Source organism: Mycteria americana, chromosome 1, assembly GCF_035582795.1.
Source record: "Mycteria americana isolate JAX WOST 10 ecotype Jacksonville Zoo and Gardens chromosome 1, USCA_MyAme_1.0, whole genome shotgun sequence".
NCBI lineage: Eukaryota > Metazoa > Chordata > Aves > Ciconiiformes > Ciconiidae > Mycteria > Mycteria americana.
This window is the reverse complement of record NC_134365.1, coordinates 75,843,581-75,862,681: the sequence shown is the minus strand read 5'-3', so window position 1 is coordinate 75,862,681 and position 19,101 is coordinate 75,843,581. Positions and strand designations below refer to the sequence as shown.

The window sequence follows — 19,101 nt, the reverse complement described above, 5'->3', positions numbered from 1 at the left end:
AATATTTCAAATTTCTTTAACATTTGTATTGCATATATATTTGTATTGCATATACCCTGAAATCATCGTTTGTGTAAACAGAGTATTTAATCCCTCCTCACTTAAGTTCCCAAAGGGCGATGTATATATTCATTGCAACGTTTTGAATGCAAACTGATTAAAAGTTACTAGTGCAGATAAGGAAATTATTTGTAAAGTTCCTGCCATTTAGGCCATTTTGTATGTCCCACCCAAAATTTAAGATACACTGTACCACCTTACCTGAAAAGATGATTAAAACTGTCTTTTTGGACAACTACTTCATCAAAAACAATTTTTCAATAGTCTTTGGGAAACCTTTTACCACCCAGCTGGATAGTGAAGCCTTTTTAATTCTGACAAAGGCAGATTCCTTCACCACTTCACTGCTGGCCCTGTAAGTTGCTGACGGTCAATAAAGTCAGTGAGATATTAAAGCAACCCAGCTATCTGTGACTGCAAAGCAGGTGGGGTTTTTTGCAGGTATCTGTCACCACAGAGAAGAGGCAACAGCACTTACTTAGACCTCAGTGCTGCCCCAGTTACACGCGTGGGGAAACGTCTGCTCTGAACAATCCTCCTGAGCAAGTCCCACCGCATAACGAGAGTATGGGGATAGGTCTTACAGGTCTTACGGGGCCTCGTTAGTGACTATGGCATACAGTCGTTAATGACTATGGCATACAGTCACCACTGCTGTGAGGAGGTGCAGTACTGCTGGAGCTAGCGGTGGTGTGCCAGGTACAAATCCGGTGTCGCGCATGACAACGGGCACCCAGAATATTAATTCCATCGTTATCGTACTTTTTTGTTGGCCTGGTTTTTGAGTTGCAAAACTGGAATTATACATAAATCGGTTAGTTATCGTTCCGTGCTGATAAGGATATATTTAACATTATTTATGTAGTTTTGTGGTCTTACTGGAAAGCCCTCTGTAGTTCTCATGTAATTAAAAAGTAGCCACATGATTCTGTGTCCAAGCAACTATGCTTTATTTTTTTAACCTTTAACCCTAGTTGTGCTCTTCATCTTTTAATGCTACTTTCCTCTGATCTTTCTCACGACACTGCTAATTAATGTTGTTAACTCACACTGACTGTAATGTTGCTTCTCCTCGACACAAAGAAATGCAGCTGAAGGAACAGAGGAATTAATTTCTATCATGGGACTATAGGCACTTTCAGTAATTGTTTATAATCTATATCGTTTCATGGAGGAACATAGCTGGAGAAATCAAAATGTCCTTGTCTGTTAATTTTTAAGCACTAATATATCTTTCAATAGCAGTATACGTTGTATGACAGAATGCATTCATGATGAACTTCATCTAAAGGCCAGTGGTATCCACCAGAATCTTTTCATTAATTTAATTGCTCTTTGTTTCAGGCATACTCTGAATATCCCAGGTACATCTAAGTTATTTTTCAGCATGTTTTACAGTTAGATCAGTCGATGCTCAGACAAAAAGTAGAAGGCTTATACCTCCTTTGGTTTATTAGTATCATGAAATTCATATGCCTCTAAATGTCCCAGAGATACAAAAACTGTACTAACCACATTCCCAGTTGACTGGGTTTCGCAAGTATTCCTGATCTAAGCTCACTAGCTTAAACAATTCTTTACAAATATCATGAAAGAGAATAAACATTCTGCCTGTTTGTGAAACCCTAATATTTTCAATCTGGCAGATAATCGCTTACGTAACAGATAGCTGCTACCAAGTTTGTCAGATGTCAGTAACTGTTAGAAATGTGTACCGTTTAAGTTAGGCAATCTGTCGCCTTGCCTGAATGAAAAGCCATTCCCTCTAACTGCAAATTCAAAAGGCAGAAACGTTTTGCTGTAGTTAAATCGCCTTGCTACCGACGGTAGTCCTGGCGTTCAAGGCAGAACTAAAATAAGCCTAGAGGCATGAGGCAGAGGTCACTTTGGCCACTGCGGGACCATTTCTGAGAAGAACGGGCATAGTATTCACAGTAGTCATCTCTCAAAAGTTGTGTCACCGGGCAGGTGCTCGAAGCGTGTGAGCGTGCTGAAACAAACACAGCTGGATTTGTGCCAGATGTCATGCCAGCTCTCTGCTCTTCCCAGGGAACTCAAACACCATAAGCACATCTAAGAGAACCTGAAACCTGGATCATACATGTTGCTTATTTTTCTCCTCTGGGACTTGTCCAGAAAGAACAAGTGTCGCTGTCTTAATGCAACCCTAGCAAAACCTTTCCACTTTCGATGTTGGCTGTGCTGTGCCTCCATCATTTAGCAATATTTCAATATTTACAATATGTGTGTAGCGTTCGCATCTTTCAGCACTGCAATGAAATAACGATAAACAGATGTTCACCAGCCTGTGGCTACTAGAACATTTTTAGGAAACAAAGGAAGTGCTGGATCACTCTCAGATGAGGCTAATGCAATTTTGATGATAGGGAATTTGGGGTGAAATGCTCAGTACAACAGTGCATTGAAATACAAGCAATAATGTCAGATTTCTTTTTTTTTTTTTTTTAATAAGAGAACATTAACTTTCAATCAATATGCCCTTTAAATGTTCTTTTGTTGGGACTCTCAGCCATTGCATTCTTTGACTCTGCAAGGGAACTTTGATTAAAAGCCTTTGGGGAAGAATATACGTTTCTGAACTCACAAAATGTAGTTGTTCTCCTCTTAGTAAACTGTATGAAGCAAAATATTTGCAGTATCTTTGCTTTCACTACTTTCATATGAAAAATAACTACACATTGTCTTAATTACTTTTAAAATGGCTAAAAAATAGTGACTCCTTTTAAATCCAGTTAAGTTTTTGCCTCAAAAGCCTGAACCTGTCTTCTGAGAATAGTTATTCTTTCAGGTACCCAAATCAGCTTAAGAATGAAAGTCCAAGTTTAAAACTGATTTTAGGTGGCCAAAAATACAAATAGGCACCTAATAATTTTTTTTCTATATGGCCTATAGTAAGAACCACATCATCAAATGTTGGTTAAGTGTTTGAAAGGTAGGTGTCTACTCAAAGTTGGACATCTAGGCTCCCCCTGGGATTGACAGTGAAGGTAAATACCTCCAAAGGTTACATCATCCTACCTGCTGAAGAACAGGCTGAATCAATTCCTGGAAATGTCTTTTCTTGCACAGCATGAGAGATTTGTGATGCACAAACTTCTGAAATAAAACTCCTTCCTAATGTCTTCATGTCAAGATCTACTTTTGAAGAGCATGGTCAGGCCCTCTCTGCATCTCTAGGAATTGGAATACTTTTGAAAGTTTTCTGTAAGGCTTTCAAATGAAATGTCTATTTCTCATTGTGAGGTTCAGTTATTCCCCAAGCCCTTTGGAGTTTCAGGTGCTTTTCGAAATTATGTCTGTGGGGCAGATGTGTTCTTGGAATTCTTTTAGCATTATTTGTTATGATTAGGTCACTTCTAGAAGAAGTGAAATAGACCATGGGCTAATGGGGCAATTGGAAGAACTACAGTTACTCATCTTTGAACGTTGTCACATTGCTCTATGGCGTGTAGGTTTGTCTGCAGGGGAAGGTTTTACTTAAGGAAATTTTGTCATTCTCTGTAGCCAAGTCACATTAATTTCCTCCCAAACTAGTTTGTTAACAAACTTAGAATCTAAGACAAGATGAAAACAATAAAGAGACATACCAGAGGAATCAGAAAATAAACGGTCTGCTCTTTATTGTGGGTCTAAATGACTTCAGAAAGATGACTTCATTTGTCTCTAAAATTCAAATGCCCACTGCATAAGACTTTATATTGTTCCACAGGAAGTATGTTTTACCACTGGATCAAGACACTTCTGTGTGCTGTAAAAAAATGTTTTAAATGACGCAAGCTTACAATAAACAGCATAAGGAAAGAGAAAGACCATTTTCTTTTCAGTGTATCTTTTTTAACCTTGCCAAGGTTTCCCCAGTGTAACATTTTTTTCTCTAAAGTTTGTGAGCTCTGTCTTAAAGTTCATGTTAGTTTAGGAGGGGAAAAGGGGGAACATAAATGAAGCAGGAACACATTTGGAACACCCATAATGGAGCTATCAGCATTGACTATGATTAATATAGATGATTATGTAGACAAAGGTATGATCTGCAGTTTGTATAAGCTCCTGAGGGGACTGTCGCATTCTCTAGGTTGATTAAGCTTGAGAAATCTCTTCTACCTCAAAGGGGCACAGAAGAATTGTCATTTAAACTACTTTCAAGGTGAAATAATATCAGGCTTTCCAACAGTGTAGCTCAAGTAACATTTAAGATTCCCCTAATTGTATCACACTGCCCTTAACACAAAGCTTGCCAAGCCTACAGGAGAAACTGTTGAATGGATGGAGAGACCCTGCCAGGGTGAGAGCAACGAATTCAGTTCCTGTATTCTCCATGCTGCTTCTTTTTTCCTTGTGGCAATACTCCAAGGGAAAAGGGAGACTTGATGTTTTGCCTATCCCTTTCGGCTTCCTCATCCTCATCATATCTTTCATCTTCATCTTCATCTTCGCCTTCGCTATGGTGAGGGCTGGAATGCTGGGAGACAGAAGGTGATGGTGGCACTGATGAAGGCCTGGGGTACCTGAAACCTTCCGTCTGGCAGAGAGAGAAGCAAGTTGTACATATTATCACAATGTTCTTCACTTGGTTGTATACAGCAATTTAAGGCTATCAACACTTCAAAGGAAACCAATTGTGGGATGTAAGCTAGACCTGCTCTGCACTCTAAAATTAAACTCCCTTGAACCCAGATCCCCTCAGTCCTTCTCTGCCACTAAGTACATGCCTGTATGGCAGTGGTCTTTAGCCTGTGCCATAAACACTATGCTGCCCTTCCAGCACAACTTTTTGCAAAATACGACTATCTTTATTGAGCCTTAAAACCGTCAACACAACACAAAATCCTTCTGTACTCTGTAGTCAGAATATGCTTATTGAAATTCAGAATTCCATCTGAAGTTTTAAAACAGTTTTCTAGTTATAATGTCAATATCTGCAAAGCCAGAACCAAGGAAGAGGTTTTGGCCTGAGCCTCCTTTCTCCTTCTTATTTAAAAAAACGAGTTGCTCTCTGGAGGTGTCTGGAGGTTTGGTTTCAAATAACATGGTTCTTACATTGGATCTGAGCAGCCTCCCTTCTCAAATTAGTGCTAATATGCACTGTGCAAGAACCGTTTGAAGGTGTGCCTTTAAACTGACCCCTTGCAGTTCCAGCCACAGCCTCCTCCTCACATACCATGTTTAGATGAAGGCAATACTTTGCCTTGCTTTCCCTAGAACATCCTTTCCCAGCTCCCTTTCTGTTTGGTTTGTGCAGAACATCTCCATGGCATTTATCAAGCATTTATCATGGCATTTATCATTTTTGCTGTTTCACAAGCAAAATTAGAAGCTGCCACTCTTCTAATAGGAATTTCAAGAGCCAGTTCCTCAGCTGGTCTAAAGTGGCATAGTCCCATCCAGGTCACTCTAAATCACCTGAAGAACTGTTCCTGTATTGCACCTGGTACCCCTAGTGTTTGCATCTGATACCATTACAACTCCTGGCTGGAGCCTGGGTCTATAACTTTTTGAGCTTTTAACTATGAGTTCCTACTTCCCTTCTGTTAAAACAAAACTTGCTAACTCTCTTCTCTCTCTTTCTGTCACACACACACAGACACACACACACTCTCTCTCTCTCTCTTTGTAAAGTAGCTAAAATGCAGATGAACTAATCTCCAAAATCAAACTTTACCTTTGGTGGAGCACTTGGTTCCATCTCAAATTTATCTGGGAATGTTCTGCTGAGGGCCAAGTGTCTGGCATGCATGTAATACTGCAACACAAAAAAGAAGCCTTTACAAGTCAAGGAAGTCTTGGGTAGATTTAAGCAGGAAAAAAAGGAACATAAAATTAGTATCTTCTAAAAGATGATGCTGAACAAAGGCTAAACATGTTTTCAGCTAAGAAGAATCCAACTGTTATCGCTGCTTGTAATGAGCACATTGCTGTGAAGTAGTGAGCCATTCATGTTAGATTCACACTGAAGCAGAGTCTGGAACAGAAGTTGAATAAGGTTTCTGTAAGACTAAGATGTATCAAGATGGAAACCAGCACTTGTCTCAGTCAGTGTAGTTCTTATTGAGTGATAGGTATTCTTTATTCCTCAGGATAGAACTGGCTCTTTTTTAACCAGGAAAATTCACATCTTTAAGTGTGCACGTGTATACGCATAAACTTTGGACTCACCCTTGCACAGGAAGCATGTGTAACAGTTACAGAGAAGTAACATTTATGAGTTTACTGAGGCCTGGTATTTAAGAATTTGGCAAAAATATTTATGGATCCATTCACGATATATTCATGAGTCTTCATCACATGCATGGAAAAAATAGCTTGTTGTGTCAGGGTCTTATGCTGTATTGGGAACCATATAAACAGAAAGATTCTCACACAGATATCAGAGCAGGACAAGGTCCAAAACAGTTATGAAACTGATATATGTGTATCCACTTCTTTGCTTCTGTGAACTTGAGAATAATTCTTTGCTACTGTCTTCTCAGTAGGTGGTACTGCAGTGTTTTCTGTGTCAAATTAAAAACACTACTTTGCCTTTAAGGCACAGAGGTAGTTTAAGAGTGTTGAGGAGCCACAAGGCCCAGCAGCATTTTAGGAAGAACAGGTAGGATTTTTGAAAGAGTCCAGATGACTTTGGAGCACAAATCCTACTTAGTGTAGGGTTCCCAGTGTTGTCAGAGACACAAGCTTTTTACATTGTCTTTAGGACGAGGAGTACAAAGACCTCAGTGTGACTAGCTTCTGCTCTAATCTATTCAGTTTAATCTCTAATCTATTCAGATTAGAGCTTCTGCTCTAATCTATTCAGTTTAAGTCATGTCTCTCCTTACCAGTGGAGAATGGGGGCATTACACTGAAGTGTAAAAGCAGACTTTGCCTTTAGCACCTTTGAGAGGTGCTTTTCAGAACAGGGATGTCTCCTTGCATTGTAGCATGATGCTGAAGACTGCTAGTTAGACCTATGTGTCTGGAATTTTTAATACCTCTATTACATAGTTTCACACACCCTGCCTAGGTATCTCCAGTCCAACAGATCTGAGAGCCTCTCAGTTCGGTTTCTTTGGATGATCCTCTGGCGACGGGACTGTTGACAAAATCCGTACAGGAACTGTGTCAGCTGGTTGCATGATTCATCAGGTGAGCGGAACCTCCTGTCAACTATGTAGATGCCTGAAGGACAGAAAAAAGGTGAAGATGAGTGGAACTGAAAATGGGATCTGACCTCTTAGATTTCAATTCTACCTTCTGTCACATAGTCTTACAAACATTACATGTATTATATGTTCTTTTTAATGTTAGAAGGCAGCTGTAACTGGAACATTTGTTACTATTCTGATGGAATGGAAAGCTGCAGAGAAATATGTATTTTTTGTTTTAATTTTCTTTACCTTTCAGGCTGAAATTCAGCAAATTATTCAAAATTCAGAGGCTTTGTTGTTGTTGTATAAGTCTGTCCAAAAGGATTCAAGAGTTTCTGGATAAAGACATATTATTTCTATCTCCCATAATTTTGAAAATACTGACTGCTTAAAAAACCCAATCTAGTGCTTTCCTAGTTTGCAGTAGAATTTAGAAGTGTGGATGGTCAGAATCAGCCTGTAGGAGAGAGGCTGTGTTTTCTGTAGAAATACAAGTGTTTCCATAGCGATAGCTAACTCACATACATTAGTCAATATACAATTCTGGCAGAGAGAGGGCTGAGGTAAACTTTGTCTCTATGTAGTTTGTCGAGGTCAATACTTTATTCTTGCCACCTTCCTTACACCAGGGTGTTGGGAAGAAAAGGGTACTAGACCTCTGCTATCTTAATGGACAAGACAGACACACAACTACCTTAACTGAAGTGCCCGGTGTCCCCTAGGAGTGTAAAAGCTATGTCAATGCTCACATCTATGTTTTGGCAGAGAAAAGCAAGTGACCTCTGCTCTCAGTCTGTGACCTTTCTGAAGGCTCTCGAAGACATGTCTACCCAGGCAGGCATAGCTATATTTTGCAACTGGCTCTACCCCTGCCCCTAGGTCAGGGCAGAGCTGGTACTAGTGTGGAGCTGTCATTGCCTGATTGTGCAGACAAGCCAAGGTACTTAGCAAGAGGCTCTAGTTTGGGTATATTTTTAATATTGTCTTGACACACCAGGAGTTGGCTACCCTCCTCCTCACCCCACTCCAGTCATGAACCATTTCTAAACCTTTATGAGCAGATTCTTATTTGTAAGTAGGTTCCTTTTATTTTCACAGGTTTATTTTTTAGTGTACATGATAATTTACGCTTTGTTTGGTGGGGGCAAGTTTCACTGGCCTCAAAGTCCTGGTACATCCTTCTTGGACTATTCAAAGAGAAGCAGATTTTCACTGCTTCTTTTGAAGGGCTCAAAGTGTTACACCGTAACCAGAGGCATTAAAGGGAAGTGCTGAGAGTCTCTAGAGTAGTATGAGGAGCACTGAGTTTGCAAGGATAAAGCAGACAAAAGGTTAAAGGGAGATAAAAGAGAGAGAACCTGGAAAGGGTTTGGATAAATATGAAAGTTTGAATGGCTTGTTCAACATAACGAGATATTCAGAGCTCTGAATATATTTCCCCCAATGAACTCCATTGCACTAGTGAAAGCACAAAATTGAGGAGTAACAGCATCATTGCTGTGCTTTTTGCTTTCCTAACTCAGAGACGGTATTTTGATATGGTCTTAAAAACTTTACCATAAGCCGCTGGGTCAGAAACATGTTCCTGCATGAAACAACCAAATCCAGAAAGGTTTGTGGTTACACTGGGAATGCCCATCACAGTGCATTCAGCTGTCGAAAGAAACAGACAAAAAGCGTTTCAGGGCAATATGCTTTGAATGGTTTCACCTTGAGAGAAAAAAAGAAAAAGAAAGAGGCAGGCAGAAGGTCCCATAACATTAGAGCTGCTCTGAAAATGTCAAGTGAAAACTATTATGCTTTCTTGTAGATTTGGAGAAGAAGAAAAAAGAAAGAAAGAAAAAGAAATTTTAAAGAGAAAATTTCACACTGTTTTTGCGAACATGTCTTTGTGTTTCCCAGCAGCTAAACTGAAAACTCTCTGATTGTCTAGTGTTGAAACAGAGAACCCCAATATATGGTCCAGACTGTTTGTTTTGATTTTAAATTGAAGCCTGTTGTACACATATGTTCATTAGTTGTTCACAACTATTTACAAAACAGAATCTCTTAAGTGCAGGAGCATGTTAAACTTTGTATTTTGATATTCATTGTTTGTAAACTGGTCTCTATAGCAAGAAAAAAAACCTCAACAAGCCTCATCAGTAACTCAGGACTGCATTCAAAGTAGATGTAGAGCTAGTTTTATAAAATTAGAAAATGTATGAATCTTTTGTAGTTATTTCTATCATCACTGTGAGTAAGGATAACTGTTTACTCGGGCTTAAAGAATTTTTGCTGATGAAATAAAGCCTAACCAAAGACAGCATTCAGATAAAGTAAATACTGTAGTCTTTGAAACGCTGAAAGCCATCTACATGGCCTTCATTCATAAAACAATAAAACTGGTGTCTATAAAATAGAGCTATAAATCTACCTTAAAAAAAATCACTTTTTGTTTCTGGGAGAATTAAATGGGTATCAACAAAGAAAATAACTTTTGCATTAGTAAAGGAAAGACAAACTACCCTTTTAACTAGTGTAAATCACAGTTTTCCTCAAAACTGCTAAGTACCAGTCTAACTTTTCTGTCCAGGTTTACTTTAATGTTCACTTCAAAATCATCCCTGGCTGTCACACTTTCTTTATACCTTAGCTGAGATTAGAACAGGAAGAGAAATTGCTGGAATGCAAGACAGTTGTCTTGGAATTGAATAGCTCTCTTACTTGGAATTGAATAGCTCTGGAGAATGATTAAATTTGCAAAATTTCTATTCTGATTCATTGGCTTACAACAAATGCTCTTCAGAGGGGGACCTCAACTTTCAGATGTGTATCAAGACTACAGAAGGTATTTTGGAGGACATAAAAACCCCAGGCACCTAGGCTTTGATCTTTATAGGTATTCAAATTCATAGTTTGCACTGATTTCATCAGGTGTTAAGTGCCTTTTGTAAATCTGGGCCAATTTTTTTAAGTCAGAAGCTACATGCTCTCTGTATCTTTAGAAATTTCCATTTAATTCTGTGAGATTCTCTACCACTGCATGTATTTGTGGTAAATATCTTATATATGGTGTTACATAATTCTACCAACTCAATTGTTATCTTGAATTAAATCCACTGAAGTATGGCGGCTGGTAGCATCAGATTTCTTGCCCTACTTTTTTCAATATGTACATTCCCCAAAATCTTCTTTTAAAATCCTTGAATCAAGTTAAGAATTAAGTTTAAAAAATGATTTTTTGTTCTAAAGCCACAGAAAATCAAAAGATTACATGTTAGTATGGGAAAGGGTGCAGTGCAGGGACAAATGTGAGTAGTTGTCAGTCAGTAGATGCCATTTTATACCACCTGGCCCCCAAATTTTGCCAGCAGTAAGACCTTTGCACTGCAGAGGAAACAGAGCCAAAAGAGTTTTTTCAGCACTCCAGAAGAAACTGGCTGCACAGCTATTCTGCATCAATGGAATGGGTATTCATCTTTCAATAGTAGTTAAGCGTACAGATTGCCTACCTGGAGTGTAACCCCAGGGTTCATAGTACGATGGAAATACACCAAGGTGGCAGCCTCTAACAAACTCCTCATAATCCAAGGGCAGCAATGGGCTCGTCGAAGAAAGAAACTCTGGATGTAGGATCACCTGGATATTCAAAACTTACATTAGAGGTGAAAGAAAACCATCATCAATACATTTTAGTTATCAATAAGCTTAAGCAATTTCTTCACTCTGGTCTTTTCCTAAGCACCTGGACAACACCTCCCCCATCTGTTATCTAATTCACTATTCACTTCCCACTCTAAAATGTATCCTGCCTGTGTGCAGTCTTATCTCCTGCTTGTGTGCAGTCTTGTCCTGGAAATAGTACTGATAATGAACCCTTTTTCTGGGCAGGTCTTCAGCTTTATCCTTGTTGATCAAGGAAGACCATGTGCATTGGGAATTATGCCTAAGGCTGTGGCATTTAGCAATACTAAATTGGTTCTCTTGGTCTGTTGTACCAAGGTACAGAGTATTGGGATGTCTTGTTCCAGAGGAGGCCTCAGGAGGATACAGCACTTCTGAGCTTCACAGCATCCAACTGAAATATAGGAATCCTTACAGTACTCAATGGGTCTCTCAAGAACTGAGAGAATTTTGAAACCAGACATACTACAGCCCCATCATCACAATCCTGTGCCTAGGCTAACTAATCTTGCTGAAAGACAAAGCTTATTAACTTAGGCTAATGTCCCCCTTTCAGGACCCAAGCTAATTTATCTGCATGACCCTGCAAGGCTTGGGGTCACTGCCCCATATTCCACTGCTAAGTACAGAAGTGCCTTGGTATGCTGTCCAGTCAGCTTTGGGAGGAAGAAATGTGAGGGAAGGGTTTAACCTTCCCTGCGCTTTTTTCCCCACATAAACATACTGCTGCCATTCCATGTCAACGATATGCTTTTAGCCTTTCTTAATAATATAGTCATGCTAATCACTTGAGTAAATCAACACATGAATGTATTCAACCAGTAAATGGGCTGTAAACTCATTGTGCAAGCTCATTTGATCCCAGTGAATCAAATAAGATTTGCCATTGCCATTGCTGAGGCTAATTTTTCACATGCCAACTTTGTCTGCATGGATATGTCGTACATCTCTCAAAATTACTTTCCATTTGAAGTTTACAGAATTTTTGTCCATGACATTCAGCTCATTAAGTATTATGCCTGTTCATGCAGCAGGTAATTTTCCAGTGGTAATGACAGTTTTGTACAAACTTGACACATACCTGGCCAATCAAGTCTGCTGAGAAGCAGGAAGAGGTGTCTGCGGTGTTATATGCTATCTGCTTTCTAATGACTTCAAGCAGTTAGTTCTGAGGAATTTTTTATTATTTATATACAGTGCATCATTCCACCCTACTTTTGTTACATCTAGTATATTATTACCATATTATGTTCTCAGAGCTCATTGGAGACACGCACTTAGCAGAGAATATGTTAAGCCAGGAAGAAGCAACTAGGAAGTTGAGGAAAATGTTTACTCAGTTATCATCATGGGTTTAAAAGCCAGAACACTGAGAACAAGTGATATGTCATTGTCAGAGATACTATGGATCTGACTTTAAAAAGAAGGTTTGGAAGAGGAAGAATTTGCAATTTTAGGTTCTACTTTGAATAGATAGATGATGAGATAGTCATAGTTAACAGAGAGAATGCCAGAGATTGCCAGACCAAAAAAAGCACGGGCAGACTTGTGAAAGTCGGAGCTGATCATTTCTGTGGTCTGGCAAGATAGACATGGAAGTAAGGAAAGGATTTATTTACATACATTTAGCTTCAATAGCTGATGTAAACATGAGCACAGCATGAACAGGAAGTATTTCTGCTCAGGATCAAAGCCCTGGTTACCTTCTACAGCAAATGCTGAGTGTCAGGGTGCTGTTCTTAAGATATGAACTCCAGAAATGTCTGTGCTCAAACTCTGGACCTCCAGTTTTAAGCAAATGAATCTATTACAGAGCTTTACATCTGCATGCAAACAACCTGTGGCACTTTCTGGATTTCAGGAGTAGTAGCTCCTCATGCAGTACAGGAGGCAGCAATGAAAACAATTCCCTAACATCAGATGTCTAACTTGAAATTAATGTGGTTAAACAGCAACTGAGGATATCTGTGAAGTGACTAGTTGTTATTCCTGGAAAGGGAGGAAGAGGGAAGAAGTATTCTATTAGTATAATACTGCCTATCAAGAATTTGACTGCACTCCCCATGCTAATGATCCAGACTGAGACTGTTTAAAGAAATTCCATTTTATATCTAAAATGAAAATGACAGAATGTACCTTTACTCTGTCTGTCCGGTTATTGAAAAGGCCAATGCGTCGGATGGTATTGAGGATTGGATCATTGCCATCGTCAATCATGTTGTGAGTGGTCACTGGAGGCAGACAGTGCCGCTAAAGAGAGAAAAGGCAATCTGTAAGCCAGACAAAACTGTTGGCAAAAAGTCCTGTTACCATTTTCTAAGGTTAGTGGAAGACAGTGGGAGATTTTGTCATTGATGTGGATAGGTTTTTACCCTTTCATTTTAAGGTAAGAAAGGAAAGTTATGATCATATAATGTTGTCTTCTATATAACTAAGGCCACAAATGAGACCATAAAATCTGTCACAGGACTTGTTTCATTTACCTCAAAATAAATGTATTTGTACTAACTTTTAGAAAGGCCTACCATTTAATTTTAAAGGTTTTTAGTCAATACATTATGTCTCCTTAAGAGATTGATCTTACATATTTAATAAAACTGGAAGAATCCAGGCTTCAGGAACAATGCAAAGTTCACACTTAGTGCAGAAGAAAAGAATTAGGAGTTTTGGTGTCCTGCATGTGACTGGGGGAATATCCATGGATTCCCCAAAAGAATTAGTATGGGTCATACTCTCATTAAAAACAATCACAGCTGATCTTTAAATGTTACCAATGAGAAGTATATTTGCTGCAAACTTATTTTTCAATGCATGCATATCACTATATGTCATACACAATCCTTGTACATAGTCATGCTTATAATTTATACTAGGTGTTTGTGTAAATAATATGTTTTCTGACCTGAGTTGAAAAGATGGCTCTTTTCATAATGGTTATATCATCTCGGTCAAGAATCTTGTTCAAGTCTGGAATTTCTCCTCTGCAGAGGCAACACAGAGCCTATTTTACCAAATGACTTACAATCAGCCGTATAAAGAAAATGAAGAAATGGCAAACAAGGTCTGATCTGAAGTCTGCTGATGTCAACATGAATCTTTCCTTTGTTTTCATGGCCCTTCTATATTCCCTACGTTGTGTTCTCCCATATGCTTGCTGACCTTCCAATTAGCTTCCAAAAAAGCTAAAGAATTCTTTTTTTCTGTTTTTCAGACACACCTTGTTTTTGCTGAAGTTCCAGTCATCTCATCTGTGCTTTGGGTCATTCACTTCCAACTGTCTTTTGAAATGATATGACTAAGCCCCTAATACATATTACTTTGTCTCTGATACTTTTTTAAGCTGAGGTACCTCATTTTTGACAGTGAGTAAGCCTTTGTTTTACTTAGACATCCCCCATGTGTCTTAAGAGTCTTTCCACAATGGGGTACTAGTACCTTTAAATTTTTTCTGTGTGATTTGCCTATTGAACTAGTAACCTGTATATGGAACAGAGGTTCCCATATCCTTCTCCTATGCCCTTCCTATGGATGTCAAAATTTCTTACACAAAGAGTAGAAGCACAGCAACACCACAGATAAGCCAGCCAAATACGTGGCTCTGCAAGGCACAGTAACCTATACACTCACTTTAGCAGGGCATTGTAGAGTTTCTTTCCAAACTTTTCTTTCACAGATTGTGCAGTGTCCCTAGGAAAATAAATAAATATACGTATAAAACAAGAGAATCCAGGACAAAGACACAATAAAAGAGACTCCTGCTGTTGGAAATTAAATTGTGCTTTCATGTATACTGATGGAATCAAGAATGCAGCAGCAGACAGAGGTCTGGTTCTCAAAGTTCTTTTATCCAGTCAGCAGCCATACTGATGAATTTCAACACAACTGAAGATTTGACTTGCATTCAAAGATGAATGCACTGTGAAAGCCAGGAGGAGACCTCACTAGTAGATCAGTAGACCACATTTTCATCTCAGCTATGAAAAAGAGACCATACATATGACTCTGTGTAGAGAAACATGATCATTAACACTGGACACTAATCAAGATTGAGAGGTCTCCAATTTAACTTGACCTTGTAGAAAGATGTAAGATAAAAGAGTTAAACAAATAGGGATTTTAAAGCAAGCTTCTCCCTTCACTTTCTGCCCTATTTCCTAACTCAAAGACTTTTGAAAACAAGTGTTAGACTAAAAGGTAGTTTGCCATAAATTAGTTTGCAAACCAAAAAACTTCCTAGAAAGCTCAGGCCATATTTTGCCTGATAACAATCTGACCGCTTGCCTGAAAATTTGCCAAGCTAATAATAAAGCCTGTGCCAGACAAATGTTATATTTTAGCTAAGAAAGAACTCCAGTGAACAACTCTTCTAAATGCAAAGAGCCATTTATATTATCCTGCCCCTAGGTGAAATAACTTGAAAGTACAGCTGGAAGTGCTGTTGTCAAAATAGCAAATGCACTCTCAGTTTGAGTAAAACACCCACTTCATGGAACTCTTCCTGCCTTTCTGCTTTCTAAGAATTATACTTTGGGCTAAAACAAAACTTGTTCAGTTAAATCCTAAACTTTACCAAGCTGAGAATCCACATACCTGTTAGTTGCTCTGTCCCAGCTCATGTAGACACAATAGTGGATGCATTAATTTTGGATGAGTTGTAAAGCAGCTAAATGTCAAACCAAATTGATCCAAATCCCAGCAAGCTAGTCCCCTCATGACTATATTTTCATAGACTCATGCCATGAGCAATATCCAAAACTTAACCCAGATAGGATAGACCGCTTTTTCAGAAGCAGAGGAAACAAGGGATTTTATATCCCAGATCAACCATCGTCTATTCCTTTATAAGTGCCTACCTCTTCTTGCATTTAATTTCTGTGGCATCCTTAAAATCATCTAACACTATTATGTAACACTGGTATCAGGTTGTTTTATCCAGGAGCTCCAGATTATGACCATGATAATGCTGCATATGATGATGCAGAGGGTCTTTTGCTTTTCACAGAGCACAGTGGGAAGAATAGCTGGAACAGCATTTTTTGCATGATTTTACACCTTTAGGTTTACCTTTACTGTTACTATTGTGCCTGCATTACTGAGTACCAGAGAAATAACCATGTAGTAGAGATACAACAGGAAAAACCTTTGCATATTTAATTTAAACTTTCCTAATATCCATATATTATTTATTTAATGTGTACCTCTTGGATTGTATTCAAACATTACATACTTTATATCAAAGACAAAACAGAGGCCAAAAGCATTTCTTGCAAGCATGGCTTTTTCTCACTGCACTCACTCTCACTTTCACATTGTTTGCCTACAGTTCTTGTGTACAGAGTTCTCATTAAAAACTCTGGCTATGTTACCCCGCTTTAGCCATCTACAGTCTAAGCTAGTTCCACAGATCCTCCACAGATCCACAGAGGGTGGCAGTCCGTTTCAGAGGATGATTCCCTTCACTCATCTTAGACACCTCCTGAAGTGGCATAGGATGAAACATCATTTGAGTGAACCATCACTCTCCACTGGCAGTGAAGGCGGCTCAGATGCATTACTTTTAGGAACCCAGAGTTGGACAATTAATTCCAACCTCTACATTTGTGGTACCTGTTTCCAGAGTGGTAACCAGGTAGCATGTTTCCTGTAAGTCCCAAGAAGTTGCTGTGTGATGACTCCAGAGATAATCTAGAGAGTAGATAGATTTCTCATATCTGTCTTTTCCAGATATGGCAAAAGCTAAATGATTTCAATGATCCTTGTTAAACTATTTCTGTCACTGTTTTTGTGCAAGTTTAGTATCCGTTAACGAAAGACTTCAACTTGATTACTGATATCCAGAAACTGAGCCAGAGATCATCTGCTCGAGGCAGTTAATGAGATAGCAAGAAAAATAGTATCCTTCTCTTACACAGTGCCTTTCATCTCCAGATTTCTAAGTCGTTTAGATTTCTATCTTTTTATAAATATAGAACTGGCATCAGAAAGAGGTTAAACACAGAGAGACACAGGCATGAAAGCAGAAGCTAGGTCTTGTGGGTTTTAGTCCCTTAGCTTTAAGATCAGCTTCCTTACTTCTGCAGCAGAGTTTAACCGCTGAAGCCACCTGATAAGGTGCACATTTCCATTTCCCTGTTTAGATAATTAATCTGTAAATACGTTGAGTGAAATGGCATTTTTCACTTTTTTAAACAAAATTCATCCTTGATAACCCACCACTGATTTTCTTCATGAATTTGAACCTTCAGTTTTGCCATGTCTCTTAGTTTAGAAGTACCTCACAACATGTGTCTCTTCCTATGTAGAATCACATAGCAGTTAAAGTGAGGTGAACGTTAAGTCTGCTCCTGCTTTGCTTTTTTGTTCGGGAAGTTGTAAAATGAAAACTATTAAACTGAGAAGGGCTGTGACAATTTTCCCTTTATAACTGTAAGTTTCACTGCTTGGGTATGGCCACTGCTTATTGTAGGCTATATAGAAAATTACGCACAATTGTTATCAACTGTTATTCTGCTGGATTAGACAATACAATTTCCATATGTCTAAATAAAAGAGAACGTGCAATTCATTTCTTTTTCCCACTGGTGGCAGAGAAGCTCACTCTGGTAAATCAGCAGGTGGTCCTTATTTTGTGGAAGCTCAATGGCATGTTCAAAGGGAGTATTAGAAACAGTCAGAAGACATCCAGAACACTGGATTTTCTAGAACCTTTGACTTTGTCACTGCAAAACAAGTACTATTTGCTAACTTGTTACAAAGAATGGCAAGGCAAGTTTACTAAAAATTACCTAGGACAAAACCAAGAGAAATATTTGCCCTTATTTATCATTCCCATCTCTTTCACCCCCACAAATACATTCTAGTTATCCACAATCCTTGATTTTAGCAGAGCAAAAAGAAAGAGCATTATTCTTCATCAGAAATTTTTGCATGTCTCCTCAATTCACTGTACAAGGCCCTTAGTGAGAATGGCAATTACCACAGCTGCTTCCGGACTGCTTGTCCTTTCAGGGTTTCCACATTGAAATTGTTTGTCTTTGCTGGCATGATGAAGAACACAACAACTGTAACATCAGTCTTATGAACCTACATGGACACAAGATGGAGAGAAAGAAAAATCTCACTACAAGGTATCACAGCCAAATTTAACAGTAAGAATTAGTCACAGGAAAAGCCAACGCACTTTGATTGGTTGTCCAGGAAGGCTCTGATCTTATACCTCTCCCTTTAGCTATGAAGTTTTTGTCAAGTCAGAGATATAGCTGAGGATAGATACAGGTAAACAGATGTCACCTAATTCCAATTTGGGCAATAGAGATCTTCCTGACTTCTCATGGTTTAGAGGCCATGGCTTAGGATGTGAACATAAACTGCAAAAAATAAAAATCCTACACATTTTCTCACCTGACACAAACTTTGTTGGCTCAAAGGAGTGAGCAATTCGTTTACTAGCTGGGATATACCCAGGCATGGGGCAAGGGATTCCATACAGCAGCAAGCAGAACTACCTTCTATAGCAATAGTGCCCCAGAGGTATGGGCAGAAAGGGGCATGACAGCAACCACTGTCTGCCTGAACCCCTGGCAAAGAACCTGCCAGACACACAAAAAGCTGCAAGTAACTTCTTGCTCATCTTTCACATCCAGCTACTTCAAAGGCAAAAAGCATTTGCTGTAACATCTGACCCTTTACTTATAGATGGTTTCACTTGCTGGTTTCTCCTGTGCGCTAACAAGATTCAGAATACCAGGTCCCTGAGTGATTCCTCACATAGAATGGAATGAGGTTGTACTCCTGTCAGTAACTATTTAAAGAAAAGCTAAGGGTGAACTCTGTTCAGAGCTGTAAAAATTAAATTATTTTGAATTGCCTCCATTCTAAACTTTAGACACACAAACATGCTATTACCATGCCTTGTCTCAGATTGAGGTACAGGGAAATGTATAGTATAAAATAACCTATGGGAGTCACCTATCATTTTAAGGTTCTTCCCTTCCCTCTCTTCAAGGCAGGTTCAAAGTCCATGATGCTATGATCTCAGTGTGTATTAACAATCTTTCCCAACACTCATTTTATTTCCAAAATGTTAGTAAGGTTTTCAAGTAGCGAAGAAAAAGGACTCTATAAAGTAAAATAATTCCACCCAATGCTGTGTATTTTTTAGGTTCAGGCACACCACTGGGACTTGTTTAAGAAGCACCATGATTCCCAGATTCACAAGTAGTACAGGTATTCT

General features: G+C 38.9%; 1 protein-coding gene across 1 annotated transcript in view; it reads right to left on the bottom strand.

Moving 5' to 3' along the window:
* Positions 1 to 4,378: 4,378 nt before the first annotated feature.
* Positions 4,379 to 19,101, bottom strand: part of GYS2 (glycogen synthase 2) — a 47,791-nt gene continuing 33,068 nt past the window's right edge. Inside the window, exons 8-16 of the mRNA XM_075491730.1 lie at positions 17,845 to 17,951; positions 14,496 to 14,555; positions 13,771 to 13,849; positions 13,005 to 13,118; positions 10,697 to 10,823; positions 8,760 to 8,855; positions 7,070 to 7,233; positions 5,741 to 5,821; positions 4,379 to 4,600 (exon numbers count right to left, since the gene is read on the bottom strand). Of these exons, the coding sequence (XP_075347845.1) occupies positions 4,379 to 4,600; positions 5,741 to 5,821; positions 7,070 to 7,233; positions 8,760 to 8,855; positions 10,697 to 10,823; positions 13,005 to 13,118; positions 13,771 to 13,849; positions 14,496 to 14,555; positions 17,845 to 17,951 (1,050 nt within the window). The remainder of the gene's footprint in view (positions 4,601 to 5,740; positions 5,822 to 7,069; positions 7,234 to 8,759; positions 8,856 to 10,696; positions 10,824 to 13,004; positions 13,119 to 13,770; positions 13,850 to 14,495; positions 14,556 to 17,844; positions 17,952 to 19,101) is intronic.